This window comes from Mobula birostris, chromosome 2, assembly GCF_030028105.1.
Source record: "Mobula birostris isolate sMobBir1 chromosome 2, sMobBir1.hap1, whole genome shotgun sequence".
NCBI classification, from domain to species: domain Eukaryota; kingdom Metazoa; phylum Chordata; class Chondrichthyes; order Myliobatiformes; family Myliobatidae; genus Mobula; species Mobula birostris.
Window position 1 is genome coordinate 100,270,772 of NC_092371.1, and position 27,568 is coordinate 100,298,339.

The window sequence follows — 27,568 nt, forward strand, 5'->3', positions numbered from 1 at the left end:
TATCCATTATTAAGGACCCTCGGCACACAGGGCATGCCCTTTTCTCACTGTTACCATCAGGCAGAAGATACAGAAGCCTGAAGCCACACACTCAATGATTCTTCTCCTCTGCCATCCGATTCCTAAATGGACATTGAACCCATGAACACTACCTCACTTTTTTAGTATATATTATTTCTGTTTTTTTGCATGATTTTTAACCTATTCAATATTCACATACTTAATTGATTTACTTTATTATTATTTTCTTCTATATGATGTATTGCATTGAACTGCTGCTGCTAAGGGTAACAAATTTCACGACACATGCCGATGATAATAAACCCAATTCTGATTCTGATACGTAGATTAATTGTATGTCCATAACATGATGCTTATGCACAGGAGGGCCTGTACATGACGTGACTTCATGATGGTTGACATCAGTGCCTCCACGCAGTAGAAGCATAGACGGTTTCTGGTTGCCATACAAACCACAGTAAAATTCAAAGTAAATTTATTATCAGGGCAGATATATGTCACTATATTCTACCTTGAGAATAATTTACAGTAAATACAAAGAAATGCAGTAGAATCAATTAAAATTGCACACAAAGACTGACAAACAAAAAACGACAGAAAGTAATTAATGCCTCCAGGTGAGAAAGAAATAGCTATTGCAATCATTTTTTTAAAAAATTTCAAACAAAAGAAAATCTGCAGATGCTGGAAATTCGAGCAACGCACACAAAATGTCGGAAGAACTCAGCAGGCCAGGCAGCATTTATGGAAAAGAGTACAATCGACGTTTGGGGCCGAAACGCTTTGGCAGCAGACATCCCAGCCTGCAAAAACTCATTTCAGGGAGGTAGCACCATCAATTTGCGGGAGACTTATGGGAGAGGTGGGATGTCTCCAATAGAGTAGCTTCTTAGCAGCTAGCCAGCTAGATTAAATAACGTTATCATGGGTCAGGAGGCCCAGGGAGAAGGAAAAGGGGGAGGGGGGACACAGACCTCCCCCTCCTACCACATCCATTACTTAATTATATACACACATTCTTTCTCTGATGCTCCTTTTTCTCCCTCTGTCCCTCCCACTATACCCCTTGCCCATCCTCTGGGTTTTCCCCCCTCCCCCTTTTCTTTCTCCCTGAGCCTCCTGTCCCATGATCCTCTCATATCCCTTTTGCCAATCACCTGTCCAGCTCTTGGCTCCATCCCTCCCCCTCCTGTCTTCTCCTATCATTTTGGATCTCCCCCTCCCCCTCCCCCTCCCACTTGCAAATCTCTTTCTAGCTCTTCTTTCAGTTAGTCCTGATGAAGGGTCTCGGCCCGAAACGTGGACTGTACCTCTTCCTACAGATGCTGCCTGGTCTCTCTCTTTCATGGTCGCTCTCACTCGCGCTTGCTTTCTTGCTCTTGCGCGCTCTCTCACGCTCACTCTCAAAAAATTCAATTTCCGGGACATTGTATATAATTTGTGGGCATCAGGGAGCCACTATTAATATGCGGGAGACTCCCGGAACTTCCGGAAGAGGTGGGATGTCTGTGGCAGGACTGGAGAAAAAAAGCTGAGGAGTAGATTTAAAAGGTGGAGGGGAGAGAGAAACACAAGGTGATAGGTGAAACCTGAAGCGGGGGGGGATGAAGTGAAGAGCTGAGAAGTTGATTGGTGAAAGAGACCAAAGGCCATGGAAGAAACAAAAGAGTGGAGGACCAGAGGAAGGGGAAGGGGATGGGTAGGCAAGGAGATAAGGTGAGAGAGGGAGAAGGGGATGGGAAATGGTGAAGGGGTGGTGGAGGCATTACTGGAAGTTTGAGAAATCGATATTCGTGCCATCAGGTTGGAGGCTACCCAAATGGAACATAAGGTGGTGTTCCTCCAACCTAAGTATGGCCTCATCACGACGGTGGAGGTACGTTCAAGGTGTGTGATCATTGATAGTGAGACCAACCTTTATTGTGCATTCCTGCTTTCATGACAAACATGTTAGACCATGTCAGACAGCAATAAAGAGTGAACCACATAGCTGTGGGTCTGGAACTGTACAAGCCAGGCCAAGCAAGAACAACAAATTGTAAAAATTATAGATTAGCTTTATTTGTCGTATGTTCATTGAAACATACTGCAAAATATGTCACTAGCATCAAATCAGCGAGGGTTCTGCTGGGGCCGGCCCACAAGTGTCACCACATTTCCGGTGCTAACACAGCACCGGAACTTAATAACCCGAACCTGTATGTCTGTAGAATGTGGGAGGAGACTGGAGCACCTGGAGGAAACTCACATGGTCACAGGGAAAACATACAGTGGTGGGCAGTGAATCCCGAACTTAGAGCTGGTGCTGTAATAGAGTTACACGGTTTGTTATGTGACCATACCACCCTACAGGACAATATGAGTTTGTATAATATTCTATAGCTTTATGGTGAACAATATTGTGACCAGTTTCTCTTTTAAAATCCCATTATGTGAATGAGCAATGCAAAAAAAATGGAATTCATATTAAACAATAAATATGAAGACCAAATTTGAGTTAAACCACGTTGAAACATAAAACAGAAGCTCCAGGTTCTGTTTTCCATCGAGGTGTTAAAAGGCAGTGTGCCTCCCTCCATTGTACAAGTAGCCTCATAAATATTAACTTGTCTATCATCATTTTCATCACCAAGGAAGCTGTAACAAACAGAAAACATTCCCCTGTAATTGTTGGAAGCCAAAGTTCAAAGTAAATTTATTATCAAAGTACATATATGTCACCACATACACAAGAGATTGAACAGATGCTGGAAATTCAGAGCAAAACACACACACAAAAAATGCTGGAGGAACTCAGCAGGTCAGGCAGCATCTATTGAAATCAAACAGCAGCCAACATTTCAGATTGAGACCCTTAATCAGGATTCCTTCAGCATTTTGTGTATTGATCATAAGACATAGGAGCAGAATTAGTCCATTTGGCCCATTGAGTCTGCTTTGCATTCCCACTGTGGCTGGTTTATTACCTGTGTCAACCTCATTCTCCTGCCTTCTCTCCATAACCTGGACTAATCAAAAAACTATTGACCTCCGCCTTAATTATTTGGTCTCCACAGGCCCGTGGCAATGAATCCCACAAATTCACTACCCTCTGCTAAAGAAATTCCTCCTCACCTCTGTTCTAAGTGGATGTCCGTCTTTTCTGAGACTGCCCTCTGGTCCTAGACTCACCCACCATAGAAAATATCCTCTCCACATCCAGTCTGTCTAGGCCTTTCAATATTCAATAGGTTTCAATGAGATCTCCCCTCATTCTTTTAAACTCCAGCGAGTACAGGCCCAGAGCCATCAAATACTCCTCATATATTAACACTTTCATTCCCAGAATTATTCTCATGAACCTCCTTTGGACCTTCTACGCCAGCATATCTTTTCTTAAATAAGCCCACAATACCTCGTGTGGGTTGACAAAAGCCTTATAAAGCCTCTGTTCTTATATTCTAGTCCTCTCAGAATGAATGATAATATTACATCTGCCTTACACAACAATGGGTGCGTGGAATGCACTGCCAGCGAAGGTTGTAGAGACGGATACAATAGGGTCTTTTAAGAGACTCTTAGATAGGTACATGGAGTGTAGAACAAATAGAGAGCTAAGTGGTAGGAAAACTCTAGGCAGTTTCTAGAGTAACATTGTTGGCAGAAGGGCCTGTAATGTGCTGTAGATTTCTATATTTCCATATCACCAACTCAACCTGCAAGTTATCCTTAAGGAATTCTTCAAGTGGAGTCCGCACCTATGATTTTTGAATTTTCTTCCTGTTTAGAAAATACTCTACCCTTTATTCCTTTCATCAAAATCCATCTTCCACTTCTTTTCCCATTCTCCCTATCTGTCCATCTGCAACTGCACTACCTTCCCCTCCACAGGCCTTTGTATCATCTTCAAACTTGGCAGCAAAACCATCAATTCCATCATCCAAATTATTGACATAAAACATAAAAAGAAGCGGTCCTAACACTAACCACTGTGGAACACCACTAGTCACTGGCAGCCAATCAGAAAAGGCCCCCTTTATCCCATTCTTTGCCTCCTGCCAGTCAGCCAATGTTCTATCCAAGCTAGTATCTTCCTTATAATACCATGGGTTCTTATCTTATTTAACAGCCACATGTGTGGCATTTTGTAAAAGGTCTCTGAAAACCCACGTAACCTACATTCACTGACTCTCCTTTGTCTATCCAGCCTGTTACTTCCTCAAATAATTCCAACAGATTTGTCAGGCAGGATTTTCCCTTAACGAAATCATGCTGACTTTGGCCTATTTTGTCATGTGCCTCCAAGTATCCCAAAATCTCATCCTTAAAAATGGACTCTTAACATCTTTCCAACCACTGAAGTCAGGCTAACTGTCCTATAATTTCCTTTCTTCTGCCCTCCTCCCTTCTTAAACAGTGGAGACGACATTTGCAATATTCCAGTCCTCCAAAACCATTCCAGAATCTAGTGATTCTTGAAAGATCATTACTAATGCCTCTATAAGCCCTTCAGCTATCTCTTTCAGGACCCTAGGGTGTAGTCCATCTAGTCCAGGTGGCTCATCTACCTTCAAACCTTTCAGTTTCCCGAGCACTTTTACACCTTCTCCCTAGTAATAGCAACTGCATTCACTTCTGCCCCCTGACACTCTTGAACTTCTGGCATATTGCCAGTGTTTTCCACAGTGATGGAAGACTGACACAAAGTACTTAAATTAACCCACCTTTTCTATGTTCCCCATTACTATCTCTCCAGTATCATTTAATATTCAATACTCACCCTTGCCTCTCTTTTACTTTTTATATATCTGGGGAAAAAAAGCCTTTTGTATCCTCTTTTATATTATTGGCTGGCAGACCTTCATATCTCATCTTTTTTTTCCTTATGGCTCTTGTAGTTGCCTTTTCTTGGTTTTTAAAAGCTTCTCAATCCTCTAACTTCCCACTAATGTTTGCTATATACGCCCTCTCTTTTCCCTTTTCTGCCATGGTTGCCTTGTCGTCCTATTAGAATACTCCTTCATCTTTGGGATGTTGGTTCCAGCACCTCCTGAATTTGCCCCTTGAAACTTCAGCCATTGCTGTTCTGCTGTCATCCTAATAGTGTTCCCTTCCAACTAATTTTGACCAGCTCCTTTCCCATGCCTCTGTAATACCCTTTACTCTACTGTGATACTAATCTGGCTTTACCTTCTTGCTCTCAAATGCAAAGTGAGTTCTATCATATTATGATCGCTGTCTTCGAAAGGTTCCTTTACCTTAAGCTCCCCAATCAAATCTGGTTCATTACACAACACCCAGTCCAGAATTGCCTTTCCTCTAGTGGGCTCAACCACAAGCTACCACGTCACCATCTATTACTTAGCAGCACACACAAAATATGTGTTGAGTACAGTCGACAGTCCTGCTGAAAGGTCTTGGCCTGAAAGGTTGACTGTACTTTTTTTCCCCATAGATACTGCCTGGCCTGCTGAGTTGCTACAGCATTTTGTGTGTGTTGCTTGGATTTCCAGCATCTGCAGATTTTCTCTTGTTATTGATCTATTACTCAGATTCATTTACTTGCAGGCATTCACAGTAAAACAGAGAAATACAATAGAATCATTGAAAAAATTGCACACAAATACTGACGAACAACTGATGTGCAAAAGACAAACTTTGCAAATACATAAATCCAATAAATAAATAAATAATACTGAGCCTTGATGGAAGCAAGCCTTATAATCTGAATCTTCATCTGTAAAGGCTACTTTATCTTCGATGTCAGCAATGTAATTTTCAATTTTCCTTGAAATTAACTATCTTTAAACTTGAACTGCTTACAATGCACATCATAAAATTTTGAAAGAAAACACCAAATGCTAACTCTGCAATATTTTCCAAATCCACTGGTAGGAAAAGTAAATCAACTAAAAGTTTTCCCCAGACCAAAATTCCCAACACTAAAAGGTTAATTACATTATGATTATAGGCTCCATGGGCAGGCTATACTGTTTGAAGGCCTAGTGCCAGCAGGTTCAGGAAATTCAACTATCAGGCTTTGGATAACTTCACACACCTCAACATTGGACTGATTCCACAACCTATAGACTCACTTTCAAGGACTCTGCCACTCACGTTCTCAGTATTATTTATTATTATTGTTGTTTTTCTTTTGTATTTGCTCAATTTGTTGTCTTTTGCATATTGGTCGTTTGTCCATCTTTGTGTGTAGTTTTTCATTGATTCTATTGGCTTTTCTGTATCTACTGTGAATGTCCACAAGGAAATGAATCTCAGGGTTGTATATGGTGACATATGTACTTTGATAGTAAATTTACCTTGAGCCAAACTGCCAAACTCAAGAAGCTGAATGGAACTTACAAATCCCCTTTTGTAATTTTAATTTTTCCTTGTAATTAACCATCTTTAAATTTGAACTACTTACAACAAACATCTTAAAATATTGGAACAAAAATACTAAATGCTGACTCTGCAGAATTCTCCAAATCTACTGGTAGGAAAAGCGAAGATCGCTTCAAAACTCAAAAGTAACTCTTACCCCAGTACTTTCTCATAATAAGACACCATTTGGTACCTGCACCTGCACAATGACCTAACCTTCTCTAGACAAACATGTATTCATCATTATCTACTCTCAGGGCTTGCACTCAATTAACTTTTCATAAAATCCCACTCCAGGCTAACATATAGTTACTGCTATATAGGACCCTGGTCAGACTCCACTTGGAGTACTGTGCTCAGTTCTGGTCACCTCACTACAGGAAGGATGTGGAAACTATAGAAAGGGCGCAGAGGAGATTAACAAGAATGTTGCCTGGATTGGGGAGCATTCCTTATGAAAATAGGTTGAGTGAACTTGGCCTTTTCTCCTTGGAGTGATGGGGGATGAGAGGTGACCTGATAGAGGTGTATAAGATGATGAGAGGCATTGATCATGTGGATAGTCAGAGGCTTTTTCCCAGAGCTGAAATGGCTAACATGAGAAGACACAGTTTTAAGGTGCATGGAAGTGGGTACTGAGGAGATGTCAGGGGTAAGTTAAGTTTTTTATGCAGAGAGTGGTGAATGCATGGAATGGGCTGCCAGAGATGGTAGTGAAGGCGGATACATTAGGGTCTTTTAAGAGACTCTTGGATAGGTACATGGAGCTTAGAAAAATGAAGGGCTATGGGTAACCCTAGGTGATTTCTAAAGTAAGTACATGTTCAGCACAGCATTGTGGGCCGAAGGGCCTGTAATGTGCTGTAGATTTTCTATGTTCTATCATTTTGTCTTACATATTTCCATTTTATTCTACCATCACCAAGGAAGAATCAGATTTAACTTTTTCCTAACAGTAAGATAAACTGTTACCCTTCTGGGCAGAATACTTGTCACCATTGCAAACCTAATAAACATTTTACAGCATGAACCTACATATATTTATGCAACAATGTACTGAAGACATTGGAAATCTACTTGTTAGAAGTATTCAATTGGATTCTTGAAATGTGGAATATTAAGTTAAAAGTTCAGGTCTATGACCTTTTGATTAGTAAAGCCCAAAGTATTTTTGCTACCTTTCTCTCTGCACGCTTTTCATAGCATTTTATATAATTTTACACAGAAATTGGGAGTAAACTCTGAGAAAGATGGATAGACTGAGCTGGCCTACTCCCCCAGAATAACTGCTTGTTGTCTTCCCATACCCACTAACCTAGACTGCATGCTGAAGACTCACGTACCTCATGGGACCTCTGTACTCCAAAGTCCAACAGTGTAACTAGAATCCTCAGACTATATAATAGTACTCTCCCCCAAAACTCCTCTGACAGAGGTACAATTACAATTCCGCCTCTGCCAAATATAAGAGTTCAGAATCAGGTTTATTATCATTGACATATATCATGAAATTTGTTGTTTTGCCACAGCAGTAGGTGCAATGCATGAATACTATAAATTACAATAATTAGATAGAAACCTGACGGCGAGGGGAAGAAGCTGTACCTGTTACGTTGAGTGTCTGTCTTCAGGCTTGTACCTCCTCATTGATAGTAGAAATGAGAAGAGTTGCCATTAACTTTAATAGCTTTGGCATTTGGGCATACTTAAAATTACAAGTTGAAAGATGACAAACAATAAAAGTTTAAAGATGTAGTAACAACAGAAATAAAAAAAAGTATTCATAGTCTTCTTTGCAAAATGAACAGATTACCTTTGTCTTTAGTCTACAATCCCCATTGAAATATTTTTTAAAAAGTCTTGCTTTCTCAGCCAGGCTGGGTTCTGAGACTCAGCATGATGTCCAGACGCAGTGTGAACAGATGGATGTTACCTGAGACTTCTACATTTCACAGTGCATGTGTGGAAATTCAGAACTTACTCAAATGTCAACAGCTGAATGATGGGCTCTATGAATGGATTTCCTAGCCATTCAGCATAATCCAGCCAAACATGGCAGTAAATACACATTATAATTAAAGATACTGTAATGGCAACTAATTAAGTCAATTCTGTTTCCAATCATTTAGAAAATCAGCTCATTTCAAATGCTGGATTCCATATTTTCAGTGAGGGTGTGAATCAGCAGGTTTGCACACAGTAGGGACATGTCCATTTGATAAGGGTTATTAATCTATTGTGACCAAATAAATAATTAAATATTTCAGTTTCCAGTCGGTTAAAGACAAAGGCTAGCTCTGCTTTTAATCAAAAACAAGATACAAGCTGCAGATGCTGAAAATCCAAGCAACACACACAAAATGCAGGAGGAACTCAGCAGGCCAGGCAGCATCTGTGGAAAAGACTACAGTCTCCGTCTGCCAGGAGCAGCGGGATCTCCCAGTGGACACCCATTTTAATTCCACTCACCATTCTGAAATGTCTATCCGTAGCCTCCTCCTCTGTCACCATAAAGCCACACTCAGGTTGGAGGAACAACGCCTTCTATTCTGTCTGGGTAGCCTCCAACCTGATGGCATGAACATCAATTTCCCGAACTTTCAGTAATGACCCACTCTCTCTTTCACCACTCCCCATCCCCTTTTACCTTTCTCAGCTTATCTCCTTGCCAACCCATCACCTCCCTCTGGTGCTCCTCCCCTCTTTTCTTCCATGGTCTTCTGTCCTCTCCTATTAGATTCCCCCTTCTCCAGCCCTGCATCTCTTTCATCAATCAACTTCCCGGCTCTCTACTTCACCCCTCCCCTCCTGGTTTCACCTATCACCTTGTGCTTCTCCCTCCCCTTTTAAATCTAATCACCTTTTTTTTCTCCAGTCCTGCTAAACGGTTTCAGCTCAAAACGTTGACTGTACTCTTTTCCATAGATGCTGCCTGTCCTGAGTTCCACCAGCGCTTTGAGTGTGTTGCTCTGCTTTTAAAATCAATTTTAGATGCATTTATTTGATTTTGACAAATTATTTACAATTTTTGGAAATTCTATGCAACAAGATATTGAAACTGCTAATAGAAAAGAGACCAATACAGCACAGAAAAAAGCCCTTTGACCCAAAATGTTGTGCTGATCCAATTAAATCAGTAATCAAATGGGCAACTAACTAATCCCCTCTGCCTCCACTATGTCCACTTTTCAGATATTCATATGCCTATCCAAAAGTCTGTGCTGTACCTACCTCTACCACCACCTCAGGCAGCGCATTCCAGTCACCCACCACACTCCATAAAGAAAAACTTGCCCCTCACATCTTTGAAATTACCACCTTTTACCTTAAATGCATGCCCTCTAGTATTAAGACATTTCATCCCTGGGAAACAGATACTGTCTGTCAACTCTATCTTTGCCTCTCATAATCTTATAAACCTCTATCGGATCTCCCCCTGAGCCTCTGCCACTCCAAAGAAAAACATCCCAAGATTATTCAACCTCTCTAAATGCACAAGCCCTCTCATCCATGAAGCATCCAGCACCCACTCCAAAACATCAACAAGAACGTACTGAAGATAATTGTATTTGTTCCAGAATTGAATTAGTACCATAGTCTGACTTTACTTAAGCTATGAGTATAGTTTGTAAATATATTACAAATGTTTTATTCCAAATTAAAAATTCATTTCAAAATAGAATTATTAATGTTGTTGAATAATTCAAAAAAACACATATTAGGCAATAATTGTTTATTAAGATATTGTTGAGCATCAATAAAGCCTTGCAACATAAAATACATAAATTAAACGATACTGTGAAACTGTTAACGAAGAACTCAGTGCACCTTACTGGCATATTTTGAGTAAATTAACACGCAAATACCAGTTCATGCATTACAGTCCAGAATTTGTGACATAATAATTTTATAACGTGATGCCAAGGTAACAATGATGAAGTGAGATGAGCTTCCAAAGAATTAAATTTTATTCTTTTTAAAAAATATATATATATATATATATATATAAATCTATCAGATAATAACTTGTTCAATATTCTTTGATATCGTTCTTTACATGAAGGTCAGTCACAAAAATAGGAAGTTATAACAATCTCTAAGACCAGAGACTAAACTTCCTCTTTTTGAATGTAAATAGTCATTGTGTTATTAAGTACAATCAAAGTAGGATTATTCTGAAGTTGAAAAATATATATTAAATGTAAATAGCCATAATGAAAATATGTGTATTTCTATCAGTCTGGGAGAGGATAGGGTGGTATTGGTGGGATATAACAGGGTTCAAAGGCATAATTTTATAAGTAAACCTCTGACTGCTTTTCATTACATTCATACTCAAAGTGCATTTAATTTCTGCTGGTCATAGCAAATTTTTATCATGATGAACTTCTAACTTTATCTGATAAATTAAAGATAGCGCAAAAAGTTTGTAAAACCAACATGAGCAGGTATAAATTAGACAACATTAAAGCCCATATTTTTATGGAAGTTGTTCATAGAACAACAAGTAGGCCTGAGCATTAAGTACTCGAGCTTCAGACACTGTTTGTACATTGGTGTCGCTGACGTAAACCCATTGACCTGGTGGTGCTCCAACATCCCTGAAACCTGGAAAGCAAAAATCATCATTAATAGTTCCATTAAATTCAAATGCAAAACAACACCACATTGCTACAGCAGGATAATCAGAATCTTTTTCATTCAAAATGATTCAAAGTCGAGGTTCTCAAAATAATGATAAGTGAAGAATACATTTGAAGTTAGGCCTCACAGTTTGATGGGAACATCATTTCCTGTTTATATCTGGATATTTTGCATCAGAAAATGGTGATCCTCTTGAATTTTCACACACAAGAGAGTCGAGTTTACAGAGAATGGTGCAGAAAACAAAACACATCTAGTGAGTGGCAGTCCTGTGAGTGAAGAAGCTTTGTTAATGAGAGAGGTCAGAGGAGAATGGCCAGACTGGTTCAAACTGACAGAAAAGTGACAGTAACTCAAGTAACCACACGTTACATCAGTGGTGTGCAGGAGAGCATCTCTGAATGCACATGTTGAACCTTGAAGTGGGTGAGCTACAGAAGCAGAAGACCAGACTGCATTCCACTCCCGTACCTAATAAAGTGGCCACAAGTGCATTTCCAATTGGATCAAGGGGAACTTATTCTAAAGGTCAGTGAAGCAACTATCTACTCAAGTGCAGCCGCTTTTCACATAGTGATCTTTTTTGACACAACTTTTGTTGGGATTTCAATATCATCTTATCGCAATTATCAATATAATCGCTCTCACCCCTAACATTAGGGTTGCTTGATATACCCATATAAGCTTTGTAGATCAAATACCTAAAGAGTCAAATACACTGCAAAGAAAACTGATAAAATGATAAATAGATTCATTTTGTTGCAAGAGATACAATAGAATTTATGAAAAATTATTAACAAAGACTGACAATGTGCAAAGATAATACTGAAAACATAAGTTACAAAGAATTCCTGAAAGTGAGTCTGTATGTTGTAGAATCCATTCAGTTCAGGGTAATGGTAATTTCAAGTTATCCAGACTGGTTCAGGACTTCCCGAATCTGGTGGTGTGGAAACTTAGGCTTCTGTACCTCCTGCCCAATGGCAGTCGCTAGTTGGGATCCTTGATGGTGGATGCCGCTTTCTTGTGGCAGCTCTCCTTGTAAATGTACAGAATGGTGGGGAGGACTTTGCCTATGATGGACTGGCCTGTATCCAGTTCTGATTTTGAAATTAACATTAGCAATGTTAGCAACACTAGACAATTCAAGTACTGTAATTAGTGAACAAATAAAAGAAAACATTCTGTTCCTTAAAGAGTGCATGCATTAGGATCATCTAAAACTTTGACAAACTTCTATAGATATGTGGTGGAGAGTAAATTGACTGGTTGTATCATGGCCTGGTAAACACCAATACCCTTGAACTGGAAAAACCAACTAAAAGTAGTGGATATGGCCCAGTCCATGATGGATAAAGTCCTCGCCACCATTGAGCAAATCTATACAGAACACTGTTACGGTAAAGCAGCATCCATCATCAAGGACCCCCACCATCCAAGTCCATGCTGCCATTGGGAATGAAGTACAGGAGCCTTAAGGCCCACACTACCAGGTTCAGGAACAGTTATTACCCTCAACCATCAGACTCTTGAACCAGAGGGCATAACTTCACTACTCACCCCATCACTGAACTGTTCCCACTAAATGGGCTCACTTTCAAGGACTCTTTATCTCATGTTCTCGATATTTATTGCTTATTTATGTATTTATTATTATTAGTTTCGTCTTTCTTCTTGCATTTGCACAGTTTGCTTTTTATTTGCACATTGATTGTTTGTCCGTACTTTTGGGTACACAAGTACATAAGAAATAGGAGCAGGAGTCAGCCACCTGGGCTGTCATTCAATAAGATCATGGCTGATCCGACCATGGACTCATCTCCACTTATCTGCCTTTTCCCCGTAACCGTTAATTCCCCTACAATGCAAAAATCCATCCAACCTTGTCTTAAATATATTTACTGAGGTAGCTCCACTGCTTCACTGGGCAGAGAATTCCACGGATTCACCACTCTCTGGGAAAAGCAGTTCCTCCTCATCTTTGTCCTAAATCGACGCCCCTGAATCTTGAGGCTATGTCTAGTCCAACCTATCAGTGGAAACAACTTTCCTGCCTCTATGTTATCAACCCCTTTCATAATTTTATATGTTTCTATAAGATCTCCTCTCATTCTTGGGTTTGGTCTTCTGCAAAGAAATGAATCTCAGAGTTGTATATGATGACAGCTATGTACTTTGAAAATAAATTTACTTTGAACTTTGAGAGTGGGTACTGGATTCTCTGTGCGCAAAGAACACAAGAAAACTACGACAATTAGAATGCAAATATTTAATACAACCCGGCCACAATTCAGGCGTTTTACCTGAAATATTCTTGTTTGCTGAGGGCTGTTCAGAGAGCTTTTTGTTGGCTGTTCTGACTTGCACATAAGCTGCATAATGTCCACCACGCATTGAGCCACAGTGTTCAACTATTCCATAAAGTCCATAGAGCACTTTGCCTTTGTCTCCAACATTCTAAAATGATCGGTGAACAAACAGCCATCAGAATTTGGCAGGTTATTTTCATGGTATGACAATTAGATTTTCAATATACCAATAACATACAAATAATTTTTTATATTCACACTACAGAAACTAATCACAACATCTAACATGCACTCATTAGGATGTTTCTTTCCCCCAGGTACACAATCAGACCTGTCATAGATAATCTATTCATGAAACCTATTTCCTTTTATATCATTTCCAATTTTTCTTTTAACCCAACTTTAGACAATTTTTGTTTTCAGGCCTTCACTTAACTTTGACACATTTCCTTTATACACGAGCAACCACTGCTTCCTTCCTGAAACAGTTACCCAAATGACTATGAATGCTACTACCAGCCTTGCTTCACTGAACAACTCATTTATCTTAAACAATCTCAGGTTAAGATAATTGGAAAAATAGAGTGTGAAAGTAAGCTTATTCCTGTTTACAGTTTTTAAGCCTCAATTCTTGAGCTCCTTTTCAAAACTGTGATAAGAGCTGATACCTTTTGAATATTTAAAGGCCTAAATAGAGTGGACATAGTGAGGATGTTTTCTGTTGTAGGAGTGTTAGGACCAGAGGGCACAGCCTCAGAATAGAGGGATGTCCCTTTAGAACAGAGTTGAAAAGGAATTCCCTTAGCCAAAGAGTGGTAAATCTGTGGAATTTACTGTCACAGTTGCCTGTGCAGGCCAAGTCATTGAGCATATTTAAAGAAGAGGTTGATAGATTCTGGATTAGTCAGGGCATCAAGGTTACAGGGAGAAGGTGGAAGAATGGGGTTGAAAGGGATAATACATTTGCCATGATGGAAAAGTGGAGTGGACTTGATGGGCCGAATGTCCTGATTCTGCTCCTGTGTCTTAAGGTCTAATTTTCTAGTTCTATTCTCTGCTGTTGTAGATGTTTGGAAATTGATGGATAGAGTCTCTGCAAACAAGTCATTGATATTGATAAAGCAAACAAGATGTTGATAAAAGTGCAGTTAACTGTTCTAGCACCATTTCTGTCAACTTTGCCCATCCAGAATCTCAGTTGCATCTTCCTTTGATGAGGCTTAAAGCATAAACACTTTTATTCATTAAGTCTAATATAAAGTTCTTCAGTTGTGCCCTCTTTTTTCTCCATATATGTATCTTTTTTAATGTTTGGGTCTTGGATCAACCCACTTCTCCTCTTACAATCCATTTCCTGTTCATGCATATGAGTATTTTTAGATTCCTTTTTGCTTCTTGTACATATCTTTTTCATTTCCATTCTGTGCCCTTCTTCTTTGTTCGTTCCTTTTGTTCGAAAGGTTCTGTAATCTTAGGTTAACAACTTTGCATCCGTCTTTTATTCCTCTGTTCTGTCAATATCTTTTTAGCTTTAATTTCCCTTTCTTTCTCTTCATATGGTAATGCACCTATTTTCTTGAAACATTTCCACTTTAAAGGTTTTCCATTCTTCAATTAGATTTTTGTCTGTCAAGCCTGAATTCTATTTCACTTTGGTTAGATCTGCATCCGTTTGATTGAAATTGGCTCTTCCCTAATTTCAGGTAACCCACTCTCACTGTGTTTTATTTCCAATCACACCTGTTTATCCAGAATCTCCATCAACTTTTCCATCACTTCCTTTCCTCTTACCTAGACTCATTATCCTCACCACCTGGTTCCATCTTTATCACGTATATAATTCTCTACCCGGCTTTCTTGTCCTTCGCAACATCTATCCTATCCGCCCAATCTGGTCCCTCTGTCCATCTATCACATCCCTCAGGAGGCACAGGGTCACAAGAGGCTGCTGAGGGTCTTAGCCTCAGCCAGCTCAACCCTCCCCACCACATCGTCAAGAGGTGGTGCCTCAAGAAGGCAACATCCATCATTAAGGACCCTCACTGTCCAGGATAGGAGATGAGCACAGTGGAAAGTCAAATGGCAGAGGGGAAGACGCTATTTCTGAATCATTATGAGTGGGTCTTCAGACTCCTTCTTGATACTATCATGAGGGAGGAGGTACAGGAGCCTGAAAGCCCACTCACAATGATTCAGAAACACCTTTCAGAATAAATCTGATTTTTCACTTTCTCTTTCCTTATCCCACACATTGGATAGCCAACTGGGCAAGTGCCAACAGCTTAACATTAAAAACTCATTGAAGCTGAGTTGAATGTGCTGTTAATTGTGTTGAATAAATCACTTTGACCATTGCATCACAGGCATTCCTTGTTCTGCACATCTCTCCCCCATCTTCTTTCCTACTAACTTCCATCTCTCTTTCCCAGTTCTGGTGAAGGTTTGCAGAATTGAAACGTTGACTGCGTTCCTTTCTATAGATACTGCCTGACTTGCTGAGTGTTTCCAGCATTTTTTCCTTTAACTTCAAATTTCCAGAATCTGCAGATTTTTGGATTTTCTCTTGATCAAAATCTACCCCGTTGCCAAGAGAAGATCAAATGCTTCAGTAAGATACACCTTTAATCTTCTAAACTCCAGCAATACAGACCCAACAAGTTGAGCCTCACTTGATTAATCAACGAAAATATTTATGGATTTTTTTTGATAGCTTGAAGAACAAATTTAAAACGTTTTGTAAAAATATACCCTTAAGTACTTTGTGATTATAGAACATACCTTGCAGGTGGAGGAACAGAATGGTGCCAAATCCAGAACCAAAGGGAAGTCCACATGTTTATTGACTTTTCGTAAACTCAAACCTGCCTGGCAAGGAACATAAATCTTTTTTAAAGTAACTGAATTATCAACTTACATTCCAGTGTGATTACAACCATCGTGTAAAAATTGTTAAAAATTGTTTTCTTATTCAAAAGATATCTGTGGTCGTAGTCCTGAATTTGATATGGGATCCTTGATTTTAGAAATATTAGTGATATAGAACAGAGTAGTGTGCACTGGTAGAGAACACAGAACAGTACAGAATAGGAACAGGCCCTTTGGCACACAATGTAGTGCCAAAACCAAATATATTAATAATCAAATGGCCAACTACACTAATTTATTCTACCTACACAATATCCATATCCTTTCATTTTCCTCACATTCATGTGCCTATCTAACTGTCTCTTAAAAATCCCTAATTTCTCTGTCTCTACTACCACCCAGTCAGTGCACTTCAGGCATAATAGTCTAATGAAAGCTAACCACAGAACAGCGAATGTGCAGAAGGTATTCATTAACATAGTTTTAAAGCTGAAAGGTTTTAGAAAGAAAGTAGATAAATCAGTGTTTCTAAGAACAAGACTGAGGCAATCAAACACACATGTTGTAAAATTTTCATAAAGGTATATTGAAAAATAAAGCCCCGTCAAATAATGACACTTCAAGGTTATCACCAAAATTGAAAGAAATCATTTTTTTCTGCAAACATTAAAACTTTTAAAGCACTTTAAATATAGGAGGATGTTTCACACTTGTTATTAATTTGAAATTATAGAAGATGACCCAACGAGCTCAGTAAAATGGTTAGGTTTTATGATAGTAATAGGTAGGAAAAAGTGGTGAGGAGGCAGAAAAGTTTAGGGAGGTAATTCTAGATTTTATAATCAACGGAGCATGGCCACTTATTAAAGTCCAAATTAATCAATGGCCAGATATAGAGGAGAGCCAATATCTTCGAGACATGTATGGCTGGAGAAGATTATATCAATGAGAAAGAGCCAGTCTGGGAATTGAGGTATTGCTTGAAAGAGCATCAAGAAAGGGAGCTGAAAGGTACAAGAGGCTTAGGGCAAATTAAAATGTGGACATGAGTTTTAAATCGACTTAGATTTACAAAGGAGAAACAGAGATTGCCCAGGAATGTCCTGAAGTAACTGACATATTTAAGCAGAGGGACATTACATTATAGAATACTAGAGGAAACAGTAACAGCAGAATTATGCAATTAGATAAAATAATTGAAAAATAATTATTTCTTGGGAATGAAAAATGAGGGAATGGGATTAAATGGGTTCTTCATAAGGTACATAGCAACGATAGATTTAATGGCTTTCTTCCATGCTATAAAATGTGATGATTCAATTTTTTTGATTTTATTAGTGGAAAGAGTTTAATTTTAAACCATTAATTTATAATGGACAAACTATATTTTATTGCCTTGAATAAAAAAAACTTAATGTCAGAACTATCTTAAAATAATTTATAAAGAAGATTTAGACTAAGCACTCAATTACTAAACAAATATTTGATTTTAAATACATTTATATATGGAAGTGCTTGAGAAACTTTCAGAATCAGAATCAGGTTTATTATCACCGGCATGTAGAATGAAATTTGTTAACTTAGCAGCAGCAGTTCAATGCAATACATAATATAGAAGAAAATAATAATAAAAATAAATTAAGTAAATAATTTTGATCAAAAGGCATGTTTATCTATTCGATTCAAATTTATTTGTCACTTGTACATCAAAATATACAATGAAATATATTGTTTAACAACCAACACACCCGAGGGTCAGCTGGGGTCCAGCGCAGTACACCCACAACGCTCAGCTGAACAACACAAAACACAACGACCAACAAAACAGAACTGATGACTCAAAATGATTTAACATGAAAATAATAACAAATAAATTTTTGTAACATCCTACTGATAATTACCTGGTGGAATCTTTTAAGGTGAAGATTTAATATTGGTGGAACAGCAGAGATCAACATTTGCTTCCGAGCATTTGTATATACATGTTCTGATTTCTTTTCTTTTGAAAGAAAAGACATAGTAAAAATAAGCATTAATGTGAATAATAAAAAAAATTACTCAAGGTAGCTACATGATTAGCATTTAATAAAAATGGTCTCCAAGTATAAGTTATAAAGGTTCATTTCATTTACTTACCTTTTATGTTAATTTATCCTCAACTTTTGCAGGTTACTGTTTATATTGTCATTTTCCCTCCCCACATAAGTGGAAGAAGTATTTCCTTTGCTGCTTGGAGTAAGACTGAGGTGTGTTTATTTACAGGGCTTGGCCATCATTGGCAAGTCCATCCAAATTGCTCGAGGTGGTGGTGAGCCACTACTTTACAGTATTATAATTGATATGGTACTGCTACTCCCCTGACACCATTGGCCAGGATTTGGACACAATGACAATGAAGGAACGGTGATACATTTCAAAGACATGAGAGGAGAACCATCAGCATCTGGTATTCCCTTGTACCAATGTCCTTTTCCCCCTTAGTGGTGGAGGTCCTGGCTCTGGGATGTGCTTTATTTAGAGATATGGCATGGAATAGACCTTTCTGGTCCTTCAAGCCATGCTGCCCAGCAACCCGCCAATTTAACTCTAGGACTACAGGACAATTTACAATGACCAATTAACCTACTAACTGGTACATCTTTAGACTGTAGGAGATACTGGAGAACTGAAGAAACGGGGAAGATGTAACCAATGACCTGAGGTGAAATGGCATTGTGCTAATGCTACGCTTGCACCAACCTAGTGAGTAACTGTGGTAGAGCATACACGGTGGAGAATATACACGGTTACTACAGGAAGCTACTGGTGGAAGTAGCAAATGTCTAACGCAGTGGATAGAGTGCTAATTGTTCAAAAGTATAAAATTCATTACCAAAGCACATTTTCATTTTCTAGCAGGCATTCACAGTAAAACAAAGAAATACAAAAGAATCAATGTAAACTACAAATATTGACAAATAACCAATGTCCAAAGATAAATGATGCCAATAACCATATGAGGTGATAACCATACAACAATTACTGCACGGAAACAGGCCATCTCGGCCCTTCTAGTCCGCGCCGAACTCTTACTCTCACCTAGTTCCACCGACCTGCACACAGCCCATAACCCTCCATTCCTTTCCTGTCCATATATCTATCCAATTTAACTTTAAACGACAACATCGAACCTGCCTCAACCATTTCTGCAGGAAGCTCGTTCCACACAGCTACCACTCTCTGAGTAAAGAAGTTCCTCCTCATGTTACCCCTAAACTTTTGCCCTTTAACTCTCAACTCATGTCCTCTTGTTTGAATCTCCCCTACTCTCAATGGAAAAAGCCTATTCACGTCAACTCTATCTATCCCCCTCATAATTTTAAATTCCTCTATCAAGTCCCCCCTCAACCTTCTACGCTCCAAAGAATAAAGACCCAACTTGTTCAACCTTTCTCTGTAACTTAGGAGATGAAACCCAGGCAACATTTTAGTAAATCTCCACTGTACTCTCAATTTTGTTGACATCTTTCCTATAATTCAGTGACCAGAACTGTACACCATACTCCAAGTTTGGCCTTACCAATGCCTTATACAATATCAACATTACATTCCAACTCCTATACTCAATGCTCTGATTTATAAAGGCCAGCATACCAAAAGCTTTCTTCACCACCCTATCCACATGAGATTCCACCTTCAGGGAACTATGCACCATTATTCCTAGATCCCTCTGTTCTACTGCATTCTTCAATGCCCTACCATTTACCATGTATGTCCCATTTTGATTAGTCCTACCAAAATGTAGCACCTCACATTTATCAGGATTAAATTCCATCTGCCATCTTTCAGCCCTCTCTTCTAAGTGGTCTAAATCTCTCTGCAAGCTTTGAAAACCTACTTCATTATCCACAGCTCCACTTATCTTAGTATCATCTGCATACTTACTAATCCAATTTACCACCCCATCATCCATATCATTAATATATATGACAAACAATATTGGACCAGTACAGATCCCTGAGGCACACCACTAGACACTGTCCTCCAATCCGACAAACAGTTATCCACCACTACTCTCTGGCGTCTCCCATCCAGCCACTGCTGAATCCATTTTACTACTTCAATACTAATACCTAATGATTGAACCTTCCTAACTAACCTTCCATGTGGAACCTTGTCAAAGGCCTTACTGAAGTCCATATAGACAACATCCACCGCTTTACCCTCGTCAACTTTCCTAGTAACCTCTTCAAAAAATTCAATAAGATTTGTTAAACATGACCTTCCAGGCACAAATCCATGTTGACTGTTCTGAATCAGACCCTGTCTATCCAGATACTTATATATACCATCTCTAAGAATACTTTCCATCAATTTACCCACCACTAACGTCAATCTCACAGGCAATACAACCAACCAACCAAACAACACTGAGAACATGAGTTGCAGAGTCTTTGAAAGTATGTCGATAGATCGTGTTCAGTAAGGCATTCTTCAATTATGTGAAAAACAAAAGGATGACAGGAGTGGAGGTAGGACCGATTAAAGATAAAGGTGGGAAGATGTGCTTGGAGACTGTGGAAGTGAGCGAGGTCCTCAACGAATACTTCTCTTCGGTATTCACCAATGAGAGGGAACTTAATGATGGTGAGGACAATATGAGTGAGGTTGATGTTGTGGAGCATGTTGATATTAAGGCAGAGGAGGTGCAGGAGTTATTAAAATACATTAGGACGGATAAGTCCCCGGGGCCTGACGGAATATTCCCCAGGCTGCTCCACGAGGCGAAGGAAGAGATTGCTGAGCCTCTGGATAGGATCTCGTTGTCTATGGGAATGGTACTGGAGGATTGGAGGGAGGCGAATGTTGCTCCCTTGTTCAAAAAAGGTAGTAGGGATAGTCCGGGTAATTATAGACCAGTGAGCCTTACGTCTGTGGTGGGAAAGCTGTTGGAAAAAATTCTTAGAGATAGGATCTATGGGCATTTAGATAATCATGGTCTGATCAGGGACAGTCAGCATGGCTTTGTGAAGAGCAGATTGTGTCTAACAAGCCTGATAGAGTTCTTTGAGGAGGTGACCAGGCATATAGATGAGGGTAGTGCAGTGGAAGTGATCTATATGGATTTTAGTAAGGCATTTGACAAAGTTCCACACAGTAGGCTTATTCAGAAAGTCAGAAGGCATGGGATCCAGGGAAGTTTGGCCAGGTGGATTCAGAATTGGCTTGCCTGCAGAAGGCAGAGGGTCATGGTGGAGGGAGTACATTCAGATTGGAGGGTTGTGACTAGTGGTGTCCCACAAGGATTGGTTCTGGGACCTCTACTTTTCGTGATTTTTATTAACAACCTGGATGTGGGGGTAGAAGGGCAGGTTGGCAAGTTTGCAGACGACACAAAGGTTGTTGGTGTTGTAGATAGTGTAGAGAATTGTCAAAGATTGCATAGAGACATTGATAGGTTGCAGAAGTGGGCTGAGAAGTGGCAGATGGAGTTCAACCTGGAGAAGTGTGAGGTGGTACACTTTGGAAGGACAAACTCCAAGGCAGAGTACAAAGTAAATGGCAGGATACTTGGTAGTGTGGAGGAGCAGAGGGATCTGGGGGTACATGTCCACAGATCCTTGGAAGTTGCCTCACAGGTAGATAGGGTAGTTATGAAACCTTATGGGGTGTTAGCTTTCACAAGTCAAGGGATAGAGTTTAAGATTTGCGAAGTAATGATGCAGCTCTATAAAACTCTGGTTAGGCCACACTTGGAGTACTGTGTCCATTTCTGGTCACCTCACTATAGGAAAGATGTGGAAGCATTGGAAAGGGTACAGAGGAGATTTACCAGGATGCTGCCTGCTTTAGAGAGTATGGATTATGATCAGAGATTAAGGGAGCTAGGGCTTTACTCTTTGGAGAGAAGGAGGATGAGAGGAGACATGATAGAGGTATACAAAATATTAAGAGGAATAGACAGAATAGCCAGCACCTCTTCCCCAGGGCACCACTGCTCAATACAAGAGGACATGGCTTTAAGGTAAGGGGTGGAAAGTTCAAGGGGGATATTAGAGGAAGGTTTTTTACTCAGAGAGTGGTTGGTGCGTGGAATACACTGCCTGAGTCAGTGGTGGAGGCAGATACACTAGTGAAATTTAAGAGACTACTAGACAGGTATATGGAGGAATTTAAAGTGGGGGGTTATATGGGAGGCAGGGTTTGAGGGTCAGCACAACAATGTGGGCTGAAGGGCATGTACTGTGCTGTACTATTCTATGTTCTAATCTGTTCAGTGTTGAGGTGAGTGAAATTATCCACAATGGTTCAGGAGCCCAATGTTTGTAGGGTAATACTTTTTCCTGAACCTGGTGGTGTGGGACCCAAGGCTCTCTCATTGAGGTCAAAACTTGTTGAATGTATTCCATCACACTTTTGGTGGGAGTTCTATGTGGTAAAAAAAAGTTATGAAGGGCCTAAATATGATTCACTCGCCCAGAATAATCAGATTCTAAACTGCTCTTGTAGCCATACTACTTACAGTGCCTTGCAAGTTTTCATGTTTTATTGTTTTACAACATTGAATCACAGCGGATTTAATTTGGCTTTTTTTGACACTGATCAACAGAAAAAGACTCTTTCGTGTCGCAGTGAAAACAGCTCTCTACAAAGTGATCTAAATTAATTACAAATATAAAACGCAAAATAATTGATTGTATAAATATTCACCCCCTTTAATATGACACACCAAATCATCACTGGTGCAGTCAATTGATTTTAGAGATCACATAATTAGTTAAATGGAGATCACCGTGTGCAGTCAAGGTGTTTCAATTGATTGTGGTAAAAATACACCTGTATCTGGAAGGTCCAACTACTGGTGAGTCAGTATCCTGGCAAAAACTCCACCAGGAAGACAAAAGAGCACTCCAAGCAACTCTGCAAAAAGGTTATTGAAAAGCGCAAGTCAGGAGATGGATACAAGAAAATTTCTAAGTTACTGAATATCCCTTGGAGTACAGTTAAGTCAATCACTAAGAAATGGAAAGAATATGACACAGCTGTAAATCCGCCTAGAGCACGCTGTCCTCAAAAACTGAGTGACCATGCAAGAAGGGGACTAGTGAGGAAGGCCACCAAGAGACCTATGACAACTCTGAAGGAATTACAAGCTTCAGTGGCTGAGATGGGAGAGACCGCACGTAGAACAACTGTTACCTGGGTGCTTCACCAGTTGCAGCTTTATGAGAGAGTGGCAAAGAGAAAGCCACTGTTGAAAAAAACTCACATGAGATCTCAACAATAGTTTGCCAAAAGGTATGTGGGAAACTCTGAAGTCAGCTGGAGGAAGGTTCTGTGGTCTGATGAAACCAAAATTGAGCTTTTTGGACATCAGACTAAACACAAAGTTCGGTGTTAAGTCAAACCCCGCACATAATCAAAAACACATCATCTCTACCGTGTAACATGGGGGTGGCTGCATCATGTTATGGGGATGCTTCACTGCAGCAGGCCCTGGAAGGCTTGTGAAGGTAAAGGGTAAAATGAATGCAGCAAAACACAGGGAAATTCTCGAGGAAAACTACTACTTGGGAGAAGATTTGTTTTCCAGCAAGACAATGACCCCAAGCATAATGCCAAAGCTGCACAAGAATGGCTTAAAAACAACAAAGTTAAAGTCCTGGAGTGGCCAAGTCAGATTCCAGACCTCAATCCAACTGATAATTTCTGACTAGACTTGAAAAGGGAGCAGTTCACTCATGATCTCCATGCAATCTGACAGAGTTTGAGCAATTTTGTAAAGAAGAATGGGGAAAACTGCAGTGTCCAGATGTGTAAAGCTGATAGAGACCTATCCACACAGACTTAAGGCTGTAATTGCTGCCAAAGGTGCATCTACTAAATACTGACTTGAAGGGGGTGAGTAATTATGCAATCAATCAATTGTTTTGTGTTTAATAATTGTGATTAATTTAGATCATTTTGTAGATATCTGTTTTCACTTTGACATGAAATAGTCTTTTTCTGTTGATCAGAGTCAAAAAAACCAAAATAATTCCACTGTGATTCAATCTTACTGTATTGGAGGGGTCGTGACTGTCACGTGACAGCACTGTCCATTTACCTGGTCAAAAGACACGCCACCTGCCAATCAAGGTTTGACCCCTCCTCACCCATCAATGCACACCTAACCATTAGCTCTTTCAATTAGCCTTGTACTTGACCTTGGGCAATTGGCCTTTGTAATCAACTTAACCCTGCTGGCACCGAGCCATTGGCTTCCCTGTGAATCACCTGGGCTGGATTCATCAGCCCTGCTGCACTATAAAAGATACCATGTGTGCTTGACTCTTTTTCTTTTTTGCTACATCCGAGGAACCACCCTGCCGTTGCTGAGTTGTGCACTGAATAGGGTTAGGGGTGTGTATATTGTCCCTAAGCAGAAGAGCCATGCCCGCACAAAGTCAAGGGTATTGACTTTTCCCTTGGTTGTATGTGTGTGTGCGTGTACTTTGTTCCCACGCGATTTTATTAATTGTCCGTGTGTGTTTTATTGCTGATCCGACTACTGTAAATTGTGCGTGTTGCTTCTGTTGCCATTTCCCCACGTTTGCCTTCTTTAAATAAAATCCTTTACTACCAAGACTGTGTCCAGAGTCCTTGCCTTTGAGACCTATCAAATCTGTTTCCTCACTTACAATAGTTGCAAAACAATAACACATGAAAACTTCTAAGGTGGGTGAATACTTTTTATAGGCAATGTATGATGGTAATTAACTGATGGCCCAATTAACCAGAACATACTGTAGTTATGTTGGTAATGCAGCTGACACATTGTGAAGACAGTAAAGAACCATGGAACAGTTCAAGCATATCTCCAGCATTGGGAGAAGATGGCTTTTATCAATAGGAAGGCCACCTGTAATTCACTAAGGCTTCTTTTAGGGGGATGTGCTTAGTTTATGATCATGCCAACTAGATATTCAGCAGGAATATGAAACACCTTGAAGCTTCACTTGTGATCTCCCTCTAGATCTCTCCCTATGACACACATCATCCCGTTTGTTTGTTTGTTTATTTTACTATATAGAATGGAATAAGTGCTTCTGGCCCTTTGAGCCATGCCACCAGCAACCCACCAACTTAACCTTAACCTAATCACAGGACAACTTACAATGACCAATCAACCTACCAATGGGCATGTCCTTGGATTGTGGGAGGAACCACGCATAAGACTTGGAGCAAGATGAGGTTACTCAGCCTAGGTTACTGAGTTAGTGCGGTGTCCATGCAGGGTTGGGGACCAACACCTCCAGTGTTTAATCGTGCCTTCTCCTCACAACCGTTGACACCCTTACAAATCAATAACCTATCAAACTCTGCTTTAAATATGCCCAATGACTTTGCCTCCACAGCAGTCCACGGCAATGAAACTCATAGTTTCACCAGCTGTTTACTACGGAAATTCTTCCTTAACTGTTGTAAAGGGGCGTCCTTGCATTCTCAGTCTTTGCCCTCTAGTCTTAGACTCCCCCACTATAAGAGACGTCCTCTCCACACCCACTCTATCTAGGCCTTTGACACTTATTGAGTAGTCAAGTGAGATGTCTCCCACATTCTTCTAAAATCAGTGAGTACAGGCCTAGAGCCATCAAACACTGTTCATACTCAAACTCATTCATTCCGAGGAGGATTCTCATGAACCTTCTCTGGACCGTCTCCAATGCAGCACCATCCTTTCTTAGATAAGGGGACCAAACTGCTCACAATACTTTGCTCAGTCTGACCTATGCCTTAGAAAGCCCCAGCTATAGCTATTCTTTTATTATCCCCGGTCAAAATCCACTGAAGAAAGCAGGCTAGCATCATGTTATGAAGGAATTAGGAATGAAGAACAAACAAAATCTAAGCCTTGACAGTGACACCCATATCTGGAAAATGATTGCAAAAGTCGGTTGGCATCAAGGCAGGTAGAATGCAACATTCATCTATCAATGGACATCTATAGGATGTTTCTGGCACTTCTGCATTACCCACCTGCTGACTGTGCCTTCTTGTGCTGCTTCTGCTTTCTCTCTGTACATTTTTCACACAACAGTTTGTTGTTACCCATTAGTAGATCTATGGACGTGAACTGGGCAAGACAGGACTGAAGAGAACATTCCTTAGGTCTGGCTCTGTAGCTCCGTGAAAGTGTTTGAAAAGCCATATGTGTGTTTTTTGAAACAACAGATTTTTCTTTTGTGTCTTGAACGCTGTCGGTTTGATCCTCATAAGTAGAATCAATAATTAGATTTTCCTTTTTAGTACTGCCAAGGTTGATTTTTGATATCCCACTGGAAAGAGAATCATTACAGCTAAAGTCAGCATGTTTGAGTTGCACTGAATTGCTGTTCAAAAATTTGTGGCTGACAGTTGCCAAACCAACGCTGGAATCAGTGCTGCGACTCAGGAACTCCACTGGCTTTGTCGGGTTCTCAGGATCTGATGCTTCAGTGTCTGCATCATTGCTTCGGTCTGATTGATTGCTTCTGTCTGATTGATTTCCATCTTTATCGCTACCTTCAGACTGACTTAATATATTGCCTTCTACCGGATTAGAGCAATGAAGTGCCTGGTTGCTCTCTTCCTCAATGTGTCCATTACTTTGTTCTGCAGAAGCTTGCCAACTGTTCTCATCATCCGTTGACTTCTTCATTCCCTTTATCCTTTGCTTGTTCACGTAACTCTGCTAAAAATACAATAGTGAAAAATGTTGGCATATTGTGTGGAAAATCTTTGCCTGAGAATATCTCAGATTATGAAGACCTAGGTACCATATAAAGAACACTGGGAAATTAAATTGTTGGGAGACTCTTTTGCTTTAGAAAGATAGGTCATGAACTGGTTAAGTCTCACATCTAGTTCACTATGTCAGGGTGACCTATATTTGAGATCAACTGATAAGAGGGCCATTTAACAGATGAATTGGTATTAATCAGATAGTCATTGACCCTGCCAAACTATTAACCTGCCCAGTACCATAGCCCTCCATGCCCTTCCCATCTATTTTCGTATCCAAATCTCTCTTAAATGTTGAAAGCAAACCACTTCCATACTCTCACCACCGTCTGAATGAAAAAGTTCCCCTTATAGGACCATAAGACATGAGAGCAGAAATAGGCCATTCAGCCCATTGAGTCAGCTCTGCCATTCCATCATGGTTGATCTCAGATCCCACTCAACCCCCATACAGCTGCTTTCTTGCCATATCCCTTGATGCCCTGACCGATCAGGATACTATCAAGTTTCGCTTTAACTATACCCGCAGACTTGGCCTCCACTGCAGTCTGTGGAAGTACATTCCACAGGTTCACCGTCCTCTGAAAAATTTCTCTTTTACCTCTGTTCTAAAAGGTCGCCCC

At 40.0% G+C, this 27,568-nt stretch overlaps 1 protein-coding gene across 3 annotated transcripts in view; it reads right to left on the minus strand.

Annotated features, from left to right (window-relative positions):
* Nucleotides 1-10,102: 10,102 nt before the first annotated feature.
* The window catches only part of usp45 (ubiquitin specific peptidase 45), a 99,453-nt gene continuing 81,987 nt past the window's right edge, over nucleotides 10,103-27,568 (minus strand). The window contains exons 13-17 of one of the 3 annotated variants that reach the window (XM_072245717.1): nucleotides 26,202-26,892; nucleotides 18,104-18,201; nucleotides 16,116-16,202; nucleotides 13,332-13,485; nucleotides 10,103-10,992 (exon numbers count right to left, since the gene is read on the minus strand). In XM_072245717.1, the coding sequence (XP_072101818.1) occupies nucleotides 10,865-10,992; nucleotides 13,332-13,485; nucleotides 16,116-16,202; nucleotides 18,104-18,201; nucleotides 26,202-26,892 (1,158 nt within the window). In that variant the 3' untranslated portion in view covers nucleotides 10,103-10,864. Of the gene's footprint in view, nucleotides 10,993-13,331; nucleotides 13,486-16,115; nucleotides 16,203-18,103; nucleotides 18,202-26,201; nucleotides 26,896-27,568 lie in introns of those variants that run through there. The other 2 variants (XM_072245709.1, XM_072245726.1) reach the window with 2 other exon arrangements.